The 23,683-nt window shown below is 43.0% G+C and overlaps 1 protein-coding gene across 1 annotated transcript in view; it reads left to right on the top strand.

Moving 5' to 3' along the window:
• LRRC7 (leucine rich repeat containing 7) overlaps positions 1-23,683 on the top strand; it is a 379,972-nt gene that overhangs the window by 73,091 nt on the left and 283,198 nt on the right. Inside the window, exon 2 of the mRNA XM_084637479.1 lies at positions 21,295-21,370. Within this exon, the coding sequence (XP_084493605.1) occupies position 21,370 (1 nt within the window). The 5' untranslated portion in view covers positions 21,295-21,369. The remainder of the gene's footprint in view (positions 1-21,294; positions 21,371-23,683) is intronic.

Raw genomic sequence — 23,683 nt, 5'->3', positions numbered from 1 at the left:
CACCTCCCTAGGTAACCCATTCCAGTACTTCACCACCCTCCTAGTGAAATAGTTTTTCCTAATATCCAACCTAGACCTCCCCCACTGCATCTTGAGACCATTGCTCCTTGTTCTGTCATCTGCCGCCACTGAGAAGAGCCTAGCTCCATCCTCTTTGGAGCCTACCTTCCAGGTAGTTGAAGGCTGCTATCAAATTCCCCTTCACTCTTCCCTTCTGCAGACTAAATAAGCCCAGTTCCCTCAGCCTCTCCTCATAAGTCATGTGCCCCAGCCCCCTAATCATTTTCATTGCCCTCCGCTGGACTCTCCAATTTGTCCATATCCTTTCTGTAGTGTGGGGCCCAAAACTGGATTCAGTACTCCAGATGTGGCCTCACCAGTGCTGAATAGAGGAGAATAATCACTTCCCTCGATCTGCTGGCAGTCCTCCTATTAATACAGCCCAATATGCTGTTAGCCTTTTTGGAAACAAGGGCACATTGTTGAATCGTATCTAGCTTCTCATGCACTGTAATCCCTAGGTCCTTTTCTGCAGAACTGCCACTTAGCCAGTCAGTCTCCAGTCTGTAGCAGTGCATGGGATTCTTCTGTCCTAAGTGCAGGACTCTGCACTTGTTGAACCTCATCAGATTTCTTTTGGCCCAATCCTCCAATTTGTTTAGGTCACTCTGGACAATATCCCTACCCTTAAATGTATCTACCTCTCCCGCCAGCTTAGTGTCATCCACAAACTTGCTGAGAGTAAAATCCATCCCATCAATGAAGATGTTGAACAAAACCAGCCCCAGGACCGACCCTGGGGGCACTTCTCTTGATACAGGCTCCCAAGTAGACATTGAGCTGTTGATCGCTTCCCATTGAGCCCGATGATCTAGCCAGCTTTATAACCACCCTATAGTCTGTTCATCCAATCCATACTTTTTTAACTTGCTGGCAAGAATACTGTGGGAGACGATATCAAAAGCTTTGCTAAAATCAAGCTATATCATGTCCACCATTTTCCCCATATCAACAGAGCCAGTTATCTCATCAAAGAAGGCAATCAGGTTGGTCAGGCATGATTTGCCCTCGGTGAATCTATGTTGACTGTTCCTGATCACCCTCCTCTCCTCCAAGTGCTTCAGAATGGATTCCTTGAGGACCTGCTCCATGATTTTTCCTTGGATTCTCTTTCTTCCCTTTTTTAAAGATGGGCACTATATTTGCCTTTTTCCAGTTGTCTGGGACCTCCCCCGATTGCCACGAGTTTTCAAAGATAATGGCCAGTGGCTCTGAAATCTCATCAGCCAACTCCCTCAGCAGGCTCGGATGCATTAGATCCAGACCCATTGACTTGTGTATGTCCAGCTTTTCTAAATAGTCCTTAACCTGTTCTTTCACCACTGAGGGCTGCTCACCTTCTCCCCATACTGTTCTGCCCAGTGCAGCAGTCTGGGAGCTGACCTTGTCTGTGAAGACCAAGGCAAAAAGAGCATTGAGTACTTCAGCTTTTTCCACATCATCTGTCACTAGGTTGTTTCCCCCATTCAGTAAGGGTCCCACACTTTCCCCGACCATCTTCTAATTGCTAACATACCTGTAGAACCCCTTCTTGTTACCCTTCACATCCCTTGCTAGCTGCAACTGCAGTTGTGTTTTCGCCTTCCTGATTACACCCCTGCATGCTCAAGCAATATTTTTATACTCCTCCCTAGTCATTTGTCCAAGTTTCCACCTCTTGTAAGCTTTTTGTGTTTAAGCTCACAGAAGATTTCTCAGTTAAGCCAAGCTGGTCGCCTGCCATATTTGCTATTCTTTCTGCACATCAGGATGGTTTGTTCCTGCACCCTCAATAAGGCTTCTTTAAAATACAGCCAGCTCTCCTGGACTCCTTTCCCCCTCATATTAGCCTCCCAGGGGATCTTGCCCATCAGTTCCCTGAACTTCTCAATGTAGCCTTCATTTCTGATAGTACAGGAGTAGGATTATTTTGTCAATTCATCTTTGTAATGAGTGTAATATATTCTAAAAGGATTTTTTAAAAAGATATCACTTAACTTTTAGACATGTTGCACCATTTGAAATGTTGGGCATATCACATATGGAGGATATAATCTTTGAGTGCAAACGCTATTACGATATACTAGTCTTTGTGTACTTTCAAAGCTTGTGCTTGTATTTGGTATTATATTTTCCTTTTAAGTGCTTGCTTAGTTACTAGTTAAACAGACCAACTGTTATCTTTTAGCATAATGGAAACTAGTGACGACTGTGCAGGCACATGCTGCATGCTTATCCTAAAGAGCAAATTAGCAGTTCTGCAGCTGTTACAGACTACAGATCAATTTCAGAAAAGCGGGCTAAGGAATATATAATAGTTGTGTAGCCTGAACAAATGCATGGATCACTGCAATGAGATCTGTGTCCATGAGAATTGGTTATACAAAGCCAGGAAGGAGTTTCTCCTCATGGTCTAAATTTATACTTTATGCTTTTTCATGACTCATCACTTACCACATTTTAGTTGCTATAGCAAGGTACCCAGGGCCAGACTGTGTGAAAATGGCACATAACCAGTAGGAAAAGACTGTGTGTAGTTCCTTGAGAGGGCACCAGAAGGCATTCTGCCCTAGTGCTCCCCTTCAAGGGGTGTAACATATCCTGAATGGCTAGCCAGTGCTGCAGGCTGGAGTTGTGTGGAGGCACAGGTCCCATCTGGGGCATCAGTTAGTTGCCCGTACATGAAGCTGGAAGGGATCAGTTCATACTTGGGCTCAGGGATTGGAATGCTGCCTGGCCTTTACCATGGGCATGCAAGGTAAGAAGCTTTTTCCACAGGTGCACTGTGGGAGGGAGGTGAGTAAGAGGCAGGAAGAATCTGGCTCAAATGTTTATTGATGAAGTTTGAAAAGGCTCCTGTCATGGCAGAGTTGCAGTATTTTTGCAAGTTCCTGTAGAAAGCCTATAATAATAACATATGACAGCATTACCATGGCAAGTGGGAAGTGATGGTGTCTATAAAAGTTACTGCCTCCTCTGTTTGTACTGAGTTCAGTACACATAGGTGCGTGCCATTCTATCAATAGCATTTTAAGATGGATACAGTTTAAATGTGTTGCAAACATGTCAAGTTAAATTCTAGGAGCAAAATTAGCTTTCTACAAACACAATGGATTGTCTGTGACTTGAACACTTTTAACAGTTGGGCCTAATAAAAACAAAGGAGAAATAGAGATTGTTACCCAGCATGTCTTTTAGTGGTATGTGACAGCATGCAGTGGCACTACATAGGGTAAGAAGGGGTTAACTTCAACTCAGCTTCCTTCACCCCACGTTGTGGCAGAAATAGCTTGATATTAGAACTGAAAAGACCTCCTATTTTATTCAGTGATCAAATTGCTTATAGATCGAGGGCATAGTGGGGGTAGAGATCACACATTTCAGGGAAAATTCAAAAGTTGTGTCATTTGTATAAAGCTGTAGAGTATTAATTCCCCTTTTATAAAATTTGCCCGCTGTCAATAAATCTGCAGACAGGCAAGTTTATGTCAAATATATATTGAATGAATAAGATTGCTGGTGCACACTAGCGCTTGCCTAAGAAAGGATATAGGACCCAGTTCTCCCCTCAGATGTGTGTGCACAATCCCATGTTAGTCAGGGGGGGCCATATTTAAAGAAAAAGAAAAAGAAAGAAAAGCTGACATGTTTTGTAAAGCACTATGTATATCAGTGGCATTGAATACATTTATCTTTGAGTACCAAAAAGATGTAGTACGTTCAAGCGTTAGTGGTGGTGGTGATAATGATTTAATATTTGTGGTACTGCCTTGAGGCCAGCCAGGTTGGGCCCCATTGTGCTAGGTGCTGTACAGATTTATAGTAAATTACAGATTCAGTGATTATTATTATTATTAAATTCTAGAGCAGAATTCAGCCTTTTGCTATTCCACATGAGTCTAGATCTTTGATGCTTTTACAATAAAATCGGAGTTTAGGTAATGTCAAGTTAGTCTCATTAACCTTCATTATGCACACTTGGGTGTCTGCCTCCTCAGTTAAGAACACTTATTTTTGCTGCAGTTAACAAAAACCCTGATTCTGTAAGGCTTTGTGATCAGAACTCCTTTTCATTTCAATGGTATATCTGTTTGTTTACGGGATTAGACACCTTGTTTATAGGTATAAAAGAGTTTAAAAAATAACCCTTTCAAGATGGGTATTTCATTTTTCTTATCTAAGATAAATAAAGGGTAATCATCCAAATTAATTTTCATACTTGTTTAATCAAAGATAATTACTGTTTAATAATGTACAATAAAATACTATGAATCAACAACTGTTTTTGCTGATGGAATAGAGCCTCAGTTGTTTCTTATTACATCCAAATAACACCAAACTTTAAATATTCCTAAAGATATTTGTCAGGGATATGTCTGGGATACAATCTTCTATGTATCATATCTTTAAAAAGTACAATCTTTTTTTCTCCAACTGCTGGATCCTGGTGACTTACAGACCAGAACACCTCGTGCCTGGCTTCTTTCATTAGAACAAACTGTTTTCCCATTCCCTGGGATACCGCTTGGGTACCAGGGGATTACATCAGCAGTGTTTTCAGTGTCTAAGTAGGAAGAGAGCTCACCAGTTCAGGTGACTGGGTCTGCCTTTCCTCTTGGAGAGAAGGAAGAGTGGAGGTGGCAGATGGTGCCTCCTACCGTCTCTGTCCCTCTGAGGGAACAAGCATAGGAGGCAGATCTTCCTGTTGAAGAAAGAAGGCTGGTAGGAGACTCCCAGCTTGGACAATTGTTCTGCTCTCATCAGGTATGGGTGCTGCTCCACCTACTAGTGATAAATCTTGGAGCTCCATAAACTCCCCAACAAGGGCATAACCCCTGCTGCTCTCACATCAGCCAATGAAGAGGCAGGAAGTGGGTAAGCTGTATTGCCTCAGCTCTAGGAGAGAGGGAGGCTGAGGAATGCGCACTGTCTCTCTCAGAGTTTAACTGCACTGTCACATGCTCTCCCCTTGAATTTAACACTTGCTCAATAACTAGGTTGCTGTGCAAGGTGATTATTGCAAGGTTATACACTACATATCGCTGACTTGTTCTGGTAGTACTAAGACTTGGTATTGAAGTTCTTGGCTCAGTACTTACATCTTGCTAGGCTGGTGTTAAGGTATAAGTCTGCTGTCACGAACTGGAGTTTTGCATCATACAGTGTTTAGTTAAAGCCCCAGCTGCTGGAGTCATGAGGTTATGTAAGAATTTCCACTTTCGTTTTCTGAGTAAATTCCTAGTCCTCATGGTTTCAGAAAAGTTTGAAAAGGAGACCCCTAAATACTCACACTGGAAGTCAAATAAAAACAACACACAATCTATTACTTTGGGATTATTTTTAATCTTGATGTTTCCCCCCCTTTATTTTATTTTTGGGATGAGGAGATCTCCTGATTTTTAAAAACTCCTGGTCAGCGACACTGCAAGCTTTGCTGAGGTTACGGGTCTGTGTGGGTTCTCTGGTTCACCACCACTCTCTTCCAGAGCTGATGTCTCTGTGGGTATGTCTACACTGCAGTGTAAATCCAGGTTTTGAAGTCAGGCTCCTCAAGCCTAAACTCCCTTCTGCCTACACACAAATTGTGCTAACCCAGGAATCAGACCCTAGGTCCCAGAAACCCACAGAGTGGAGGGTCCAAGCCTGAGTCAAGCCAGGACCCAGGATTTAAGCCCTACTGCTTTTCAATGTAGATGCAGTCCCACTGGACTCATCTGGATCCCATGCTCTGGGAGTCCACCAAAAGTATCCCACAATCCCATGGGCTGACTTCCTTTGTCCTTTGGACAGTGTATGTTTGGTGGACAGTCAAGTATTCCCACATTCCACCATGAACAAAGGGCTAGAGTGGCCACATTTCGGAAGGATGCTAGTACCCTGAACTCAGGCCACATAATGCAGCATAGATGCTGGCCCACCAGGTTGGGACCCACGGGTCAACAGTTCCTGATTTGGGATTACAAATGAATGTAGATGTGCTCAAGCCATAGGCTAACAAATGGAGGGTCTGCTAACTCAAGTTCTACTAATTCTGGGCTTACAGTTGCACTGTAGACATACCCTGCTAACACTGCTGACTCAGCAGTTTTCTAGCTAGCTGGGCTGATGTCAAGGCACAAGCTTTTGTGTAGTTACTGGATCATTATCTTCCTCTGGTTCAGTTTTTGGAATTGATTAAAATGTAACCTAGGTAACCTGATTCTGCACATTCCTTGATTATATAAAACTTCTGTTGGTAACAGTGAGAGGGTTTGATGTGACAGGAAAGTAGTCTCAGGCTCAAAATTACCCAACTTGGATTTCAAGTGTGTGCTCCTTCTTTCAGTTGATTAAATATTGCGTGGTTATATGGTTGTATATTGAAGTGAAAAAGAATGCTAAAGGAAGATCTAGTTTTGTGCAACTTTTCTCATGGGTAGATTGCAGTTTCTTATTTTACTGTAATTATGACTTGTAAAATAAAAAAGTAGCCCGTCAAACTGAATGACAGTTTTATTCAGAACATTTGTATATGATGGTTTGGTTTAGTGACTGATATCTGCTGATGAGTGGTGTGCATCTAATTACAAGTAAATTTTGATTAATTTTTAATTAAATAAGTCATATGTAAACCTTAGCTCTCATTGGGGGATTGTCCAGAGGCAGTAGTTCTTGTAGTCTTGGAATCCACGGAAGGGGTGCTCACCCCTAGGTCTCCCCCACACATGTCCAGGGGGCTGGATTTGACCCTTAGTGATGTGAATGAAAGTTCTTTGCACATAGAGCAGAATATTGGAGTCAAAATCTAATAATCTAATAATTTTGTCTTAGTTGGCTTCCAGCACAAATATCCAGTAGTGTGATTTTTAAATGTGAGACTGACTTAATGTGTCTACTTGCATGTTTGAATTTTTGCTCTAAATTCTTCATCATCATGGCAAATCCTAAAGGGATGTAGCCTCCGTGCAGATCAAGTGCCATCCGGATTGATTTCTAGCTAGGTCCTTAATGTTGTCTTTCTGTCTATTTGAGTTATGTCTATCACTGGCATCACTGAAGCTTTTGGCGACTGTGATTCACTGGCCACATAGCAGTATTCCTTGGTAAACACGCTTCCTAATTCATTGGTCTTCCATTCTAATTATATGTTTGTACCAAAAGAAGCCACTGAAACTGAATCAGTGCTGATAGATGTGATTGCTGGGTTTGTGCAGGAATATCCTCCTTTCTGATCTTGTCCTTCCGCTCAGTATGGAGCTGATGATGAATACAACAAGAATCAAAAACATCAATGCACTGCTCGTCAGCCTTCCTCAGTGCCCATGTTTCACTGTCATACAGTAGAGTTGGTATAACGATGGTCAGCTTGGGGGTCAAAACATGGCAGCAGCTGCTGTTATACAAGTGTCCACATTCCCAGTAGTGTCAATGATACTGAGCATTATTTGACAATTGCCATCTGCTTGAAGTCCCATCTGGACAGGTTAAACCTGAGCTGTTTGTAATCTGAAGAGGGAGGTTGCTTGATGACAATGGCCAGGCATAGGGTTGGCTGTTCTACTGGTCAAAAAATAAGTAATTTGACCCATTAAATGTTGATCATATATTTTCAGGTAATGTCAAAAATGGTCAAATATTTAAAGCACTAATTTATTAGAATAATAAGACAAATTTCTGCTTGTCTAGTCATTTTAGTTTGTGAGTTCTTCAAGGCAGGGACTGCATCTTTAAACTCGTTTTAATGTGCTTTGTAAACCACCATGTATGCTGGTGTCCTGGTATACAAATACATACACACACACACATACACACACACATTTGTACTAGAAGATTGCACCCAATCAAAATGCTCAACTTTCAAATAAAAAAAAAAAAGAGGAGTCCTTGTGGCACCTTAGAGACTAACAAATTTATTTGAGCATAAGCTTTCATGGGCTAGAACCCACTTCATCAGATGTATGAAGTAAATGATACAGTAGCAGGTATAAATACATGAAAGTATGTGGGTTGCTTTACCAAGTGTTAGGTCAGTCTAATGAGATAAATCAATTAACAGCAGGATACCAAGGGAGGAGAAATAACTTTTGAAATGGTAAGAGAGTGGCCCATTTCAGACAGTTGACAAGAAGGTATGAGTAACAGTAGGGAGAAATTAGTATTGGGGAAATTAAATTGAAGTTTTGTAATGACCCAACCACTCCCAGTCTTTATTCAGGCCTAGTTTGATGGTGTCTAGTTTGCAAATTAATTCCAGTTCTGCAGTTTCAGGATTTCAGTTCATTTTCGAAGTTTTGTTGTTGAAGAATTGCCACTTTGAGGTTTTAGAGTGACCAGAGAGATTGAAGTGTTATCCTACTGGTTTTTGAATGTTATGATTCCTGATGTCAGATTTGTGTCCATTTATTCTTATGCATAGAGACTGTCCGGTTTGGCCAATGTACATGGCAGAGGGGCATTTCTGGCACATGATGGCATATATCACATTGGTAGATGTGCAGATAATCCTGCTGTCAGGGTGTTTATTGATTTATCTTGTTAGACCAGGGGTATGCAAAACTTTTTGGCCTGAGGGCCACATTGGGTTGCGAAACTGTATGGAGGGCTGAGTAGGGAAGACTATGCCTCCCCAAACAGCCTGGCCCCACCCCCTATCCGCCCCCTTCCACGTCCTGCCTCCCTCAGAACTCCTGACCCATCCAACGCCCCCTGCTCCTTGTCCCCTGACTGCCCTCTCCTGGGACCCCAACCCCTAACCGCCCCCCCTGGACCCCACCCCCTATCCAACTTCCCCCGCTCCCTGTCCCCTGACTGCCACGACACACCCCTGCCCCCTGACAGGCTCCCCAGGACTCCAGTGTCTATCCAACCCGCCCTGTTCCAGTCCCCTGACCGCCCCCCCCAGAACCTCCGCCCCATCCAACTGCCCCCTGCTCTCTGTCCCCTGACTGCCCCACCCCCTATCCACCCTTCCACCCCTAACCGCCCCCGGGACCCTACCCCCATCCAACCTCACCTGCTCCCTGTCCAGTGACTGCCCCGATGCCTATCCACACCCCCGCCCCTAACCACTCCCAGGGACCCCACCCCCATCCAACCCTCCCTGTCCCCTGACTGCCCTGACCCCTATCCACGCCGCCACCCTCCCAGGACTCCCACACCTATCCAACCACCCCCTGCTCCCTGTCCCCCGACTGTCCCCAGGACTCCTGCCCCTTATCCAACCCCCCCACTCCCCGCCCCCTTACCATGCCGCTCAGAGCGGCAGGAGCTCTCAGCCCCGTCACCTGGCCGGAGTCAGCAACGCTGCCACGCTGCCCGACAGGAGCGGCAGGCCAGAGCACTGGCGACGCAGCACACTGAAGCTGCTGGGGAGGGAAGACAGCAGAGGAGGAGCCAGGGGCTAGTCTCCCTGGCCGGGAGCTCAGGGGCCGGGCAGGACTGTCTGGCCCATTGGCCATAGTTTCCCCACCTCTGCGTTAGACTGACCTAACACTTGGTAAAGCAACCCACATTGTTTCATGTATTTATACCTGCTCCTGTATCTTGTACTTCATACATCTGGTGAAGTGGGTTCTAGCCCATGAAAGCTTATGCCCAAATAAATTTGTTAGTCTCCAAGGTGCCACAAGGACTCCTTTTTTTGTGTGCTGATACAGACTAACACGGCTACCACTGAAAACTTTCAATTAGTTCACCTTTTCCCCAGCATTAGCATGTAATAAAGTAAATGATCAAGACATTTAAATAGGATTGCTAACAGATTGCAGCATGATGCAATCAAAAAGGTAGGCTGCCACCTACATGAGGGTCTTCTTGCTAGAATATCTGACAATATTTGACAGCCTGAGGTTGGCAGCCAAACTTTGATAGGACATGAAGCTTAAAAGGAATTCACACATGTATTGTTTGGAAAATGGTGATTGTGCTTTGCTAAAGTCATTGTCTTTAATTCCCACATATGGTCAGACCACAGCTCAACTCTGATTTAACCCTTTAAGTCTAGGTAGGTAGCAGTACAAAATTGAGCAGGTATACTGAGGCACTTACAATATTCATAAAAATAATATAGATAACTCCATTAGTCTCCACATAAATGGTTCCATAAAGGATCATTAACACTCCATGAGAGGGCTTGACAGCAGACACCATTTGACATATGTAACCAATGCATCACTGTTAATCTTCTAGTGACACATGGTTTTTATCAATATGAGCACCCGTATGGTGAAAAAAAATGTATTCCCTTTGGAAGTATACAGCTTTTGAAAATGAATTATTGGGGTGAAGCAGGTGAGCAGCTCAATTTCATTTCAGTAAGAGCCACAACCATACACTGATAACATTTCACTGTTGAGTTTCAAATGGAAAACGTGGAAGGTGGGAAGCATGTTAACTGTTGCTCTTCATTGGTTGGACATGTAACTGATTACACAGGCTACTGAAGTATTGTCATTGAAACACCACTTGCAAAATGGAAGAATGCAAAACAATTACAGCAGAGTCACCAATTCCTAGTATTGGCCTCATTTAAGACTCTTTCCCAGTTCCTAGCACAACAGAAAAAAGGAGAGAAAAGGGGTAGCCAAAGTCCCCAACATAAGTGATAATGATCAGAGATGACTGGTGTGTGGCATCCTTTCTTCCCTTCCTCAATATTTAGGTAAGTTCGAGTTTGCTATGTACAACTTTTTTTATGCAATAGTTCTTTGAAGAGTGTTCAAGTTTCTTGACAAGATGCTCCCCACATCTCAGGCATTTGCTGAGGCAAAAAACAGGGAACTAATATGGAACATTAACACATTTGATAGTTGCAATACATATATTCCAGTCATTTAGGGTACTTCAACATTAAAGGTGATTATTCTTTTCTGTATGCTCTCTCTGTAGAATGGAAAACAATAATCCATAAGGATCTTTCCCAATTCCAGGGGAACACTAGCTGGCTGGGGCAGGGGTCTGTATTTGTATAAGGTAATTGTCCTATACATTTATTTTCATGAGCTTTTGAGAATGTAGAGCAGGGGAGGACAAACTATGGCTCGTGGCCGCATCTGGTCCTCCAGCCGTTTTAATCCAGCCCTTGAGCTCCTGCCAGGGAGCGGGGTCTGGGGCTTACCCCGCTCTGGTGCTCCAGGCTCCGTGTAGCTCCTGGAAGCAGCAGCATGTCCCCCCTCCCCCTCTTACATGTAGGGGCAGCCAGGGGGCTCCGCACACTGCCTGGCCGCGCCTCCACGTAGGAGCCAGAGGGGGGACATGCCGCTGCTTCTGGGAGCTGCTTGAGGTAAGCGCTGCCTGGAGCCTGCCCCAGCCCCAACCCCCTCCCACCCTCTGAACCCCCAATTTCATGAGCATTTGTGGCCCGCCAAACAATTTCCATACCCAGATTTGGTTCTCAGGCCAAAATGTTTGCCCACCCCTGATGTAGAGCCACTTTGATATGCTCATAGTCAAAAGTCATCTTTTTGTAGTTCACCTTTATTAAATAATAATGTTCTATATTTTATATTAACTTTGTACACATTTCAAGTCTGTAACCTATTACATCTTGACAGAGACTTATAAAACTTCTGGACACCTGACTAGTGCTAATATGTCAATTTAAATAAACATTAACATAATTCCTAAATTGTGAAGTGGTGTATCTTGTTCCATTCTCAAACACAACTGAAGGCAAAGACTGGTCTGAAGTTACGGTGGAAGCTTGGAATGCATCCCGTGCTTAACAATCGTGTTTGACAATCACTTGGCAAATGTGTCAGATTCAAAATGGTGTAGAAGAGCTTGTGAAGTCCCATACAATTTACATTTGGTTTGTTGTTCAAGCCCATTACTGATGTTGCATGAGTATAACTGAAAGCAGAATTTGGTGCATTATCTGAAGTATGATATTAATAAAAATCTCTTTGGATAACTCCCATGGTTTACTCCATACATGAGTTTTAATTCTTATGATGGAATCTCTTTTACTAGTTCCAGCTGACTGGTCCCTTTGTCATCCTGAGTCACAAGATAATAAACTTTTGATAATATTTGCAGTCATTTCCTCCATTTACCATGTCTATTTTTTCTAACTGGGAACTCCTCACTGATGGCCTAAGCTCGGCTGTCATGTTTTCAGGGGTAAATAATTGTAGATGTAATTATTTGTGCCAACAATTTAGTTGATTTAGGTGCCTAGATCTATGATTAGACCCACAGTTAGGACTTAGCTCTCTGGATGTCCTAAATTGAGCCTGTCAATAACGGTAGGTTAAAAATTGTACCAACAGTGACTTCTGCCCATAATTTGTGGAGTAAAAATGGAAGCCAGCTTCTAAAAATCTGACTAAGATACAATGGGTGTAATATTAACTTTTCTGTTGATTTAACTAGTATTATTTTTTCCCCACCAACGTTCTCAATTTTAATGCAGAGAATAATTTTCAAACGAGTAGAATCTTTCAAAATGGAAAAACTGTAAATGTGATCAGTGTACTACTTATCAGAAAAGATCTGTAAAAATGATGTTGTGATCAACATCTTCCAAAGTTGGGGATTTCCCCAGATAGACTTGTTTACAACACGGCACAACAGGAAGTGTCAGCAGTTCTGTTCCTTTCTGAATCACTGCCCGTTCTTGTTTGCAGATGCCTTTCTGCTGTATACCACCTGCTGTATGCATTCCCACCCTTCCTGCTTGTTCACAAGTTCCTGCTGAAGGTCAGAAGAGACAGAGCATCAATGATCTTGATAGCACCAGCGTGGCCATGTCAACACTGGCTCACCACGCTTCTAGATCTGTTGGTGGACATGCCTATAACCCTGCCCCTGGTCCCAGACTTGATCACTCAGGACCATGGCCACCTCCAGCATCCCAATCTGGAGTCTCTCCACCTCACAGCATGGAAACTCTGTGGCTAAACCCTTTGGAGCTCTCATAGTTAGACTCTCTTAGGGAAGTTCTCCTTGGCAGCAGGAAACCATCCACTAGAGCCACTTATTTGGCAAGTGGAAGAGATTCTTGATTTGGTCACTACAAAATGACACTCAGCCTTTGCAGACATCAGTTCCCTCCATCTACTTACTACACCTGAAACAGCAAGGCCTGTTGGTGTTGTCAGTAAAGATACACTTGGCCGCCATGTTGGCTTTCCATCCCAGTTCAGCCAGCCGGTCAGTTTTGGCTAACCTCATGGTTGGTTGCTTCTTCAAAGAACTAGGTAGACCAGGGGTGGGCAAATGTTTTGGCCCGAGGGCCACATCTGGGTGGGGAAATAGTATGCAGGGCCATGAATGTAGGGCTGGGGCAGCGGTTTGGGGTGAAGGAGGGGTGCGGGGTGCAGCAGGGGGCTCAAGACAGGGGGTTGCAGTGTGGGGTGCAGGAGGGGTTCGGGGTTCGGGCTCTGGCCCGGCACCGCTTACCTGGAGCAGGTCTGGGGTGGCAACAGGGCTAAGGCAGGCTCCCTGCCTGCCCTGGCCCTGTGCCGCTCCCAGAAGCAGCTGGCACCACGTCCCTATGGCCCCTGGGGGAGGTAGGGGCAGAGGGCTCCGCACACTGCCCTTGCCTGTGGGTACCTCCCCAAAAGCTCCCATTGGCTGCGGTTCCCCATTCCCAGCCAAGGGGAGCTGCAGGGGGCGGTGCCTGCAGATGAGGCGAGATACCTGCCTCCGTGCTGATGGCACCCTTCACAAGGGCACAGGTGTCCTCAGCGGCATTCCTGGCACAAGTCCCCATCCAAGACATCTGCAGGGCAGACACATGGGCGTCGATTCATACATTTACATCACACTATGCCATTACGCACAGGACAGACTAGATGCAGCATTTGGTAGAGCGGTGCTGCAGTTGGTGACCCACTGAACTCCGACCCCTCCTTCTAGGACAGACGTGGGTGAACTACATCCGTGGGCTACATCTGAGCTCCTGGCTGGGGAGGCTAGCCCCCGGTCCCTCCCCTGCTGTCTCCCCTCCACCGCAACCTCAGTGCGCTACACTGCCAACACTCTGGCCTGCCGCTCCTGCCGGGCAGCACGGGTGGAGTGACTGGGTCCAGCTGGGCAGTGGGGCTGCGAGCGCTTGCCGCTCTGAGCATCAAGGTAAGGGGGCGGGGGGAGTTTGGATAAGGAGCAGGAGGTTCCAGGGGGCAGCCAGGGGACAGGGAGCAGGGGACATTGGATAGGTGTGGGAGTCCTGTGGGGGAGCTGTCAGGGGGTGGGAGTGTGGATAGAGGTTGGGGCAGTCAGGGAGCAGGGGGTTGTATAGGGGTTGTGGTCCCAGGGGGCAGTTAGGGGCGGGGGGGTGGATATGGATCAGGGCAGTCAGGGGATGGGGGGGTTGGATGGGGTCCTGGGAGGGCAGGTTAGGGGTGGGGATCCTGGGAGGGGACAGGCAAGGGACAAGGAGCAGGGGGGGTTGGATGGGTTGGGGGTTCTGAGTGAGGGGCAGTCAGGGGGCAGGAAGTGGGAGGGGGCGGGGACCAGACTGTTTAGGGAGGCACAGCCTTCCCTACCTGGCCCTCCATACAGTTTTTCAATGCCGGGCCAAAAAGTCTGCCCACCCCTGTTCTAGGAGATGTTTGGGAATCACCTATTTGAAATGGTCATGAGCAAGCAATCGAAGTAAAAATGGTTATTTCCCTTCTCGTAACTGTTTTTTGAGGTGTGTTGCTCATGTCCATATCAAGACTACCCGCTTGCCCCTCTGTTGGAATACTCCAGCAAGAAGGAACTGAAGAGGCTGCAGGTACCTATATACATACACCTCAATGAAAGTGCGGCTCTAGGGGGCTCCACTTCTGACCCGACAGGTACCTCTAGGGGAAAAACCTTCCGACGATTGTGCACTCGGTACACACATACCTACTTGGAATGGACATGAGCAACACGTCTCAAAGAGCAACAGTTATGAGAAGATAGGTAACCATTTTTTACATAACTTTGATCTCAGTTAGGAAGATATCAGTTATACATTCTGGTTGAAGAATAACTGAGGAGCTTACTTTGTGTGAGTCTGCTGGAACAAAACTGTGAACTAATAAGTGCTTAAATATACCCGTGAACATGGGTCTCTTTATTGGTTTTTTGATTTTCAAGTTCTTATGCTGCCACCGATTTCGCCACAGTATCTGAGTGCCTTGAAATTAAAGTATGAGCAGTGTGTATCTGGAAAGTGTTCCCTTAGCTGAAGGCACGTGGCAAATACTATACTGAATGGTAGATCTGGTGTTGGATCCCAGTGACCATGAGCATAGTAAGTAAAGTTTTTTCAAGACAGGCCCCTGACTGAAAAAATCAGCATTACACAATTCATCTAAATCAGCTGCTGCGCCTCCTAAGTAAACATATCAAAAAAATCTTCCCAGTATTCGTCCTGCATTAAAGAAAAGTTACACTCAACTTATGCCCCTCTCTGCCTGTCTTCTGAAGCTGCCCTTCGGTTTTGAACATATGGACTAGTGTCATCTTTTGAGATTTTTTGGCTTTTAAAAATTCATTCTTTTCAACTGTAATTGTTCTGGAAGATAGAATAAATATGATGATAAGAGACTTGGCTTTATTGCTGGTTTTAAAAAGTTGCAAACCTTTCAAAAAGTTGTTTGTTTTTGAAGCTTTAGAAAATAATAGATTTCAAAATGTTTTGTGAATTTTTTTTAAAATAGGCCTTTTTCTGACCAGAAATATTCTTCATTTGAAAAATTTTGACCATTTCTATTTGATCTTTCTTTTGTTTTTAGTGTTCACAATAATTACGCTTTTAATGTATGGATTTGTTAGTTTCTACATTGTGACAAAGCTCTGTCCTTGCCTCCATGGGTCTCACGTTTCCTGGTGGATTTCGCTAGCCTCAGAGGCTCACTGTGACCCTCCACGTAACCCTTCTTTCTCTAGAGACAAGGGTCACAGTGTACTGAGCCATTTTCATCATAAGCCAGCAAGGTAGGTGAGGAGAAGTTATCCTTCCTTGCACAGTCTCTGTTGTCTCCCAGTCTCAGTGATTAATCAAGGGGCAAAGGTGTCTGTGTGTGGGGCGGGGAGCCCGGGCCCACCCTCTACTCCGGGCTCCAGCCCAGGGACCCTAATAGTATCAGCTATGGTAGCTGACCTTTTAGAAACATGACATGTACAATTCCCTGGGCTACTTCCCCCACAGCAGCCCTCGCTTCCTTAAGCTCCACTTCACCCTTACCTCAGGGCCTCCTTCCTTGTGCCTGATATGGTGTGTACTACTCAGCCTCTCCAACAGCACAACTTCCTTCCACAGCTCCTGACATGCACACCCACCTGACTGGCTGAGAGTCTTTTAACTAGTTTCAGCCAGCCCCTGATTGGCTTCAGGTGTCCCAATCAACCTAGCATTCTCCCTGCCTTCTGGAAAGTTCTTAATTGGCCCCAGGTGTCTTAATTGACCTGGAGCAGCTGCCATTTCACTTATCCTGGTACCAGGGATTTGTTTAGCCTGGAGCTAATATATCTATCTCCCACTACTTTTCTATAGCCATCTGGCCTTGCCCTGTCACAACATACACAGGCTTTGGGAGCTCTAGTTAGAATTTGTGCTGCTGAAATACATTAGCTTTTGGTTTGGAGAAGAAATCAGATGATTTTAAGGGAATATTCAATTTTTCTTTACCCAATTTAGTGTACGCAGTAGGATTGTTTAGATTTTAATCTGAGGTTAAATGATATATGTAACAAAATATCGTCTGAAATTTATGGAACTGAAAAGGGCATGTTTTCAGTTATATTATTTTTTTCTATTGATTGTCTAAGATTCTTACTTTTCTATAGTTCTTTCATTTCCCCCCCAAAAACTGAGTTTTAAACCAAAAACTGCTTCATCCACTTTGGGACTAGCTTTCCTTTTGTTTGTAGTCATTTGCTAGAAACATCTGGCTAGCAGTATCAGCTTGTGCTCCTTACTGAAAACCATTATATTGTTACATTATATGCCATTTTCTGTCTCCTGTTGAATCTTCTATTTTGAGTGTTGATTGTTCATTTTATTGCCTATAGCAAATTATGTTCTACATATTAAATAAGATTATAAACTTTATTTCCATATTGCTAAAATGAATTGAGACATATTACTTATTTTTAAATAAGAATAAAATTAACCTTTACAAAGAGTCATTCTTCTTTCTGAAAATGTTAACTGTAATACTTTTATGTATCAGTAGAGATGGAGCCTTCCATAGAATAGCTGACTAGTTGATCTGTATAGTGTGCAACTTAAAACAGCCTAACAAACAGGGAAAAGCCAGGGATTTTACATATAGGTGAGTGGCTGCATCATAATAATCAGTACATTATGTGGAGGGAAACAATGAGTCGTGCAATTATTATTTATTTAATTATTTAATCATTAACATTCTTTATTTATTTTTGAAAGAATATGATCCTCGTCTGCTTTTAGCACTTACTGGAAGTGAAGTGTCTCATGGATTATGAAATGCTATAAGAATGTATTAAATTTAGTTTCTGGATTCCTATTGTTAATATACAAACACGGGGCCTGCTTTTACTTCCACTCACTTCAGTGGGAGCACTTGGATTGTGGCCTATGACATCCTACAAATAAAATCACCGGTATCAGGCGTCGGCCCTGATTCTTCTGTCACTTGCACTGGAGTCAGGCAGTTTATCCTGGAGTTAAACCTGCAGGAGAAGAATCAGGCCCAGTTTTTTTGGGTGGGGGGGGTAGGAAAATGATTGTGTAAAGAACCACAGTTACGTTTCTGTGCTTAACCGCCTCCCAGGTATTGAATCTTCCCAACCGAATAAAAATATTTAATTGAAACACTGATACTGTTTTTTTGAAATATATTCCATGTTATGTTTTGCCAAGCCAGTTAATTTAATTAATTTTTCCATAAGCTTGGAACTTCCTAAAATAATAGAGGTCCAGATTCAGCATGCATTACAGAACTCAGTGGGACTACTCATGTGTTTAACGTTAGACACATGGGTGCTGGAATGGGGGTACCAGGGGACCATGGCGCCATCAGTTTTTACTTGCCTTAAGGGTGAGCAGGGGCAGAGAGAAGTGAGCAGGGGGGAAGGAATGGTTTGGGGGAGGGCAGAGTGGGGGCAGGACCATCGTTCTGGCAACGGTGGCCCCCTCTCGTTTAGGGAACTTCCAGTACTCCTGGGTAGGCACATGCTGAATTGGGGGCGGGGGAGGGATTACTGCCCAGTACACTGGTGGATGCTGTTATGGACTGTATTTGAGCTTTTTTTTTTGAGGGTGGGGGGATTCTTTGTCTTATATGTTTATATGAACACACACGGTACTACTGGTACACATGCTTCAAATACTACTAACATTTTGTTACACTGTACCACAGTACTTACAATGGATACTGCTCCAAATCTGTCAATGCTCACTTTTTTTTTATTTCATGTTTCTCTCTTTTCCCTTATTACAATTTAATTAAAGTTGTAAACAAAAGACAACTACTTTACTGCAGCACACAAATTGGAGCTGGCATTCTAAACTTTACAGGTACACTGCTGAATTTCCTTGCCAGTACCTATTTTAGGGTAATTTATAGGAGAAGCAGTAGTGACACCTATAGTTAAGGGGGGTCTAATATTTTCCATTTTAACCTATTTTTAGTTGTGAACTTTCACTGAAATTATTCAGTGCTTCGTCTCTGTCTCAAATTGTTATTTTAAGTTTGAGCAGATCTGTTGCAACTGTGTCTGAGAACGGAACTGGTGAAAAATAGATCACTGTACTTGTGTTTAAACACATTTCCTACCATAGTTTTGAACCATTCTAGCACTTCAGAGGATCTGGGAGGAGGAGTGTTGTGTAAAGTTGAAATGTGTCAAGGATCTAGTTATAACATCAAAGTAGTACCTTTTGCTATCCCAGTGAAATTTTGTTCAGATTTGCGTGAGTTATATGCAGCAGGAAAATCACCATTTGTACATGCTCCATAGAATTAATTTTCTGAGTATTCCAACTGCACTCAGAATGCTCCCAGGCCCCACTGATGTGATCATGTAATTAAAAACTGTAGCATAATGTAGAGACGCAAGGGGGTAGAATTAAAGCTTTCTTTGGTATTTCTTAACTTTTAAGTGCTTGAATTTGCAACATTCTTTTTAACTAACTTTTTTTTTTTTAAGGAAGCTAATAAAAGTATTATCAAACGCTGCCATTTTGTCATTCAGGCTGGGGCATAGAACACCTAAATATTGATAGCCAAGAGCAACAACACTGGCTTTTCAAAAGGCTTTCAAATAATGTTACTATATGTATAGACATTCTTTAAAAGCCTTTTGAAGAGTAATTTTTCCCTGGAAGTTCACTAGTGAGCAACAATGTACTGTACCAGAAAGGAGACAGCATCTGTAGAAGACTTTTAAATGTTGCTGTTTTTCTTATCCAGTTTATTCTTGAAATACTAGCAAAAACAAACAAAAAACCCTAATCCTTATACTTATTTTATTTTATTTGCTTGAGGTGTATTTTATTTTCAGGGTGTGTATCTGACTTGAAGTGTGGGTGATTATAACTGGCTACATATGTATTGTTCTATTGTCAAATATTAGTTTAAAGAATCCTGAAGAATAAATGAACAGCATCCTGGATTTAATTACTGGTTTACTTTTGCCTGGCTGGTTCTGTATTTTTTAGCTCTTTGAGTATTCCAGTGGCTGACGTGTTGAATGTCTCTAGGGTTTCCTACAGCTGGGCAGTCCCTTCTCATCCCCATGCACCTCTCTCCCCTCCCTGAATGCGTTGTGGGTTAAATGCATCAATAATGTTCATATTAGGTATAGCATTCTCTGAGGACGTTGTATGTAATTCACTTGTATCTAAGGAAGGTATATTTTGAAGCCTAAACAGACAGTGGCCCTTCTTGTTTGTAGCAGGAATTACTTTATTGCCTTGAGACTAGAGCTGGTGGAATCTGGAATTTCTGCTCCACAGGTGATACTGACATTTCAGCATTTGTTTTCAACTGAGTCAGACCAAAACCAAAAAAAGTCTCAATTTCTCATTTCCTGTGAAACAAAATGTACATAAATAATGCATTTTGGGTCGGACAGAATGCTCCATTTTGAAAGGCTTCATTTTGATTTTGACTTTTTCTTTATTGTAATGTAATATCAAATAAATTTCTTAATGAAAAATTGTTTCAAAAGCAAAACATGAAAACATTGCCTTCTGATAAGGTTGAAACAGTTGTATGCAGTACAGTTGTAGCTGTGTTGGTCCCAGGATATTAGAGAGATATGGTGGGTGCCCAATAAAAGATATTACCTCACCCACCTTGTCTCTCTAAGATTGAAACAGAACATTTCAACCTTATCAAAATGCCTTGTTTATTTTTTTTTCTAAATGAAATTTAATTAAAATCAACTTGGAAAGTTAATTTCTATGAAATGGCATTTTCTTACAAAATGTTACATTGGAAAATTTAAAACCAGCTCTATTTGTAAAACTTAGAAGTCAGAATTCCTGGAATTCTCTGTCCACATGTGGAATTTGCATGGCCAGAAATTCAGGTAGTTGCATGTTACCAAACCAGAGAAGCTGCCAAAATGATAACTAAAGAGGGCTGAATTTTTTCTTTCAGAACTTTTTTCGAATGAAGTAATTTTTAATGTTTTTTTATGAAACCATGTATTTTTGTGGAAAGTTTATTTTTTGAAATTTTCTTAATATTTTTCCAATGGGAGAAAACGAAAACAAGAAGAAAACCTTTTTCTCAAAACTGAAAACTTTTTTTACACCCCCTCTCTCTTCTCCCCCTCCCTTTCTCATAATATTTTAAGCCAGGCTTATGATTTTTTTGGATTCTGGAGGTTGGCAGTACTGTTCCTGCCACTATTCCAATTCACTCTATACACATTCCGAGCACTTTAAATATTCCCTCTTGTCTTTTCTCAGTTGTCATGGCACAGGAGTTTGGAGTGGATAGGTGAGACAAGGGTAACACACTAGATCGTGGGCCTTACAGAAGGGTGAGAAAAGGATTGTTAATTGAACGATTTTGCACTGGACTTGAGATTTGGCCATCAGTGTTCCCATCTTTTTTCGAAAATATCTTCTTCCCAACCCTCCTTCCTGCCCTTCCCCCCAAGTTTGCTGGTTTAGATTGAGTAGCCTCAGTGAAACAGTGGTGCATATAACCTAACAGACGGGAAGCTTCCCAGCATCACACATTTGTTATTAGGACTTCTTTCACAGTATTCTTTTCAGCACAAATTCTGACCTAGTTATACTCACATGGGGCCTGTTTAAACACAACTAATTAAAATTTACTTTTTTTTTTTTTAAAGGAACGCACTACGTGAAAAAACCTTTGGTCAGAATGATCGCTACCTAGACGTCTGCAGCTACAGGAACTATTAGCAAGTAGATACTGCATTATTTTGATATTCATAAGTATTTATTTAAAAATTAACAATATTTTTACAATCAGATCTGTTTTAATTCTGAAATGGTGGTTGGCATTAGTATTATCATTTTAATATTTAAACAAAGAGGGGAGAAAACATTAAGGATTAATTTTAATAAAAGAATTGATAACATTATTTTAGTGCTATATAATATATGGAGTGTCTCTTTCTGTCCTGCAGGATGTTAAGTTTCAACTTCTTTCAAGACACTCCTGCTCATTTTAATCTTAATTATACTCTTACTATTTATCTCAGTTAAATCCACTCAATTCATTGAAACTATTCCAGGTTTATATCTGTATAACTGAGCTTAAAATGTTTTTCTGTATCAATTGCTATTTCTCAGATCAGATCTGAGAAGACACATTTTGTGGAAAAGAATAAGAAATATCTTTAAGTACATAAATACGAACAGGATCACCTCTGAGATGCCTACTAACGCTCATTTTGCAATGATCAGCTTTTTACAGTTGGCTTGTAAACATTAAATATATTTTGGAAGCTTACGTTTTAATGAATCTCCGTGCAGACAAAAAATACCAATATGCTAAAAGGGTTTGCTTTATTTTTATCATTACTTTATGACATTTTCAAGGAGTGAAATATGAGGGATTATTAGAGAACATATGGCATTTAGCTGAGTGGGAATAAGTGAATTAGGAAACTACTGCATTGAACAATAAGCAAGAAAAAGTGACAGTTTGTCAGAAAAACCTTTTCGATTATCTTTATTGGATCCTGGTAATATGTTTAGACTTATTTTTCATGCCGTTATTTTTTTTCTTTCTGAAATGTGATCTGTGTGCTTTGATAATTATCTAGAAGTGGCAGCATCAGTTTGTCTGTTTTTACCCCATCTCAGAGTTTCTAATTTTCAAAAACTTGCAGAATTTGCAAGGATGAATTTGGTCAAATAGCTGTCTTTCAAATGCCCTGTAATCCAAACTCTGAAAAATGAGTGATCTAAGAAAATATGATAAAGTTTTGTACTCAAACATAAACACTAGATACGGTGGAAACTTTTGTGTCAGATGACAAAATATGCATACTGCATTTTTAGTATTAAAGTTGTTCAACACACCTTGTTTCACAAAGGGAATTCCTCTAGAACAGAGGTGGGCAAACTACGGCCCCCGAGCCACATCCGGCCCATGGAACCGTCCTGCCCAGCCCCTGAGCTCCCGGCCAGGGAGGCTATTTCCCGGGCCCACCCCCACTGCTCCCCCTCCCCTGCAGCCACGCCAGCAGCGCTCTCGCCTGCCACTCCTGTCGGGCAGTGCGGCAGGGTGGCTGGCTCCGGCATGGTAATGGGGCAGGGAGCGGGGGGGTTGGATAAGGGGCCGGGGGTCCTGAAGGGCAGTCAGGAGACAGGGAGCAGGGGACGGTTGGATGGGGCGGAGGTTCTGCGGGGGGGGGGCAGTCAGGGAACAGGGAGCAGGGGGAGTTGGATGGGGTGGTTAGGGGGCGGTTAGGGGCGGGGGTGTGGATGGGGGTCATGGCAGTCAAGGGACAAGAAGAGGGTGGGGGGGACAAGCAGAGGGTTGAATAAGGGGTTGGGTCCCAGGGGGAGGTTAGGGGCAGGGGGTCCTGGGAGAGCGCGGTCAGGGATCAAGGAGCAGGTTGGGGGTTCTGAGGGGGGTGGGAAGTGGGAGGGGGTGGATAGGGAGCGGGGGCCAAGCTGTTTGGGGAGGCACAGCCTTCCCTACCTGGCCCACCATACAGTTGCGCAAGCCCGATGTGACCCTCGGGCCAAAAAGTTTGCCCACCCCTGTTCTAGTGGTAAACTTCTATATAGGCTTGAAAACTCAAATTAACTTTGGAAATATGTCTTGCAATATTTATACAGTAATTTTAATGACAGCTATATAAAGAGACTGGGCCAGATGCTCAACTGTTGTAAATGGGCCTAGCCTATTGCAAAATGAAGGTAATGAAGTTCTGCTGATTTACACTAGTTTGGGAAACCAGTTTCATGTCTAAGAAATGTAACTGAAGCTGTATAGGTTTCAGAGTAACAGCCGTGTTAGTCTGTCTTTGCAAAAAGAAAAGGAGTACTTGTGGCACCTTAGAGACTAACCAATTTATTTGAGCATGAGCTTTCGTGAGCTACATCTGATGCATCCGATGAAGTGAGCTGTAGCTCACGAAAGCTCATGCTCAAATAAATTGGTTAGTCTCTAAGGTGCCACAAGTACTCCTTTTCTTGAAGCTGTATAATCTACTCTCAGTGAGGTACTTTCTCTTTTTTTAAATAAAACATTAAGTTCTC

Source organism: Lepidochelys olivacea, assembly GCF_965140295.1.
Source record: "Lepidochelys olivacea isolate rLepOli2 genome assembly, chromosome: 8".
In the NCBI taxonomy this organism is placed as follows: Eukaryota; Metazoa; Chordata; order Testudines; family Cheloniidae; genus Lepidochelys; species Lepidochelys olivacea.
Note: the sequence above shows the minus strand (reverse complement) of the source record. Positions and strands in the feature narration are given on the sequence as shown.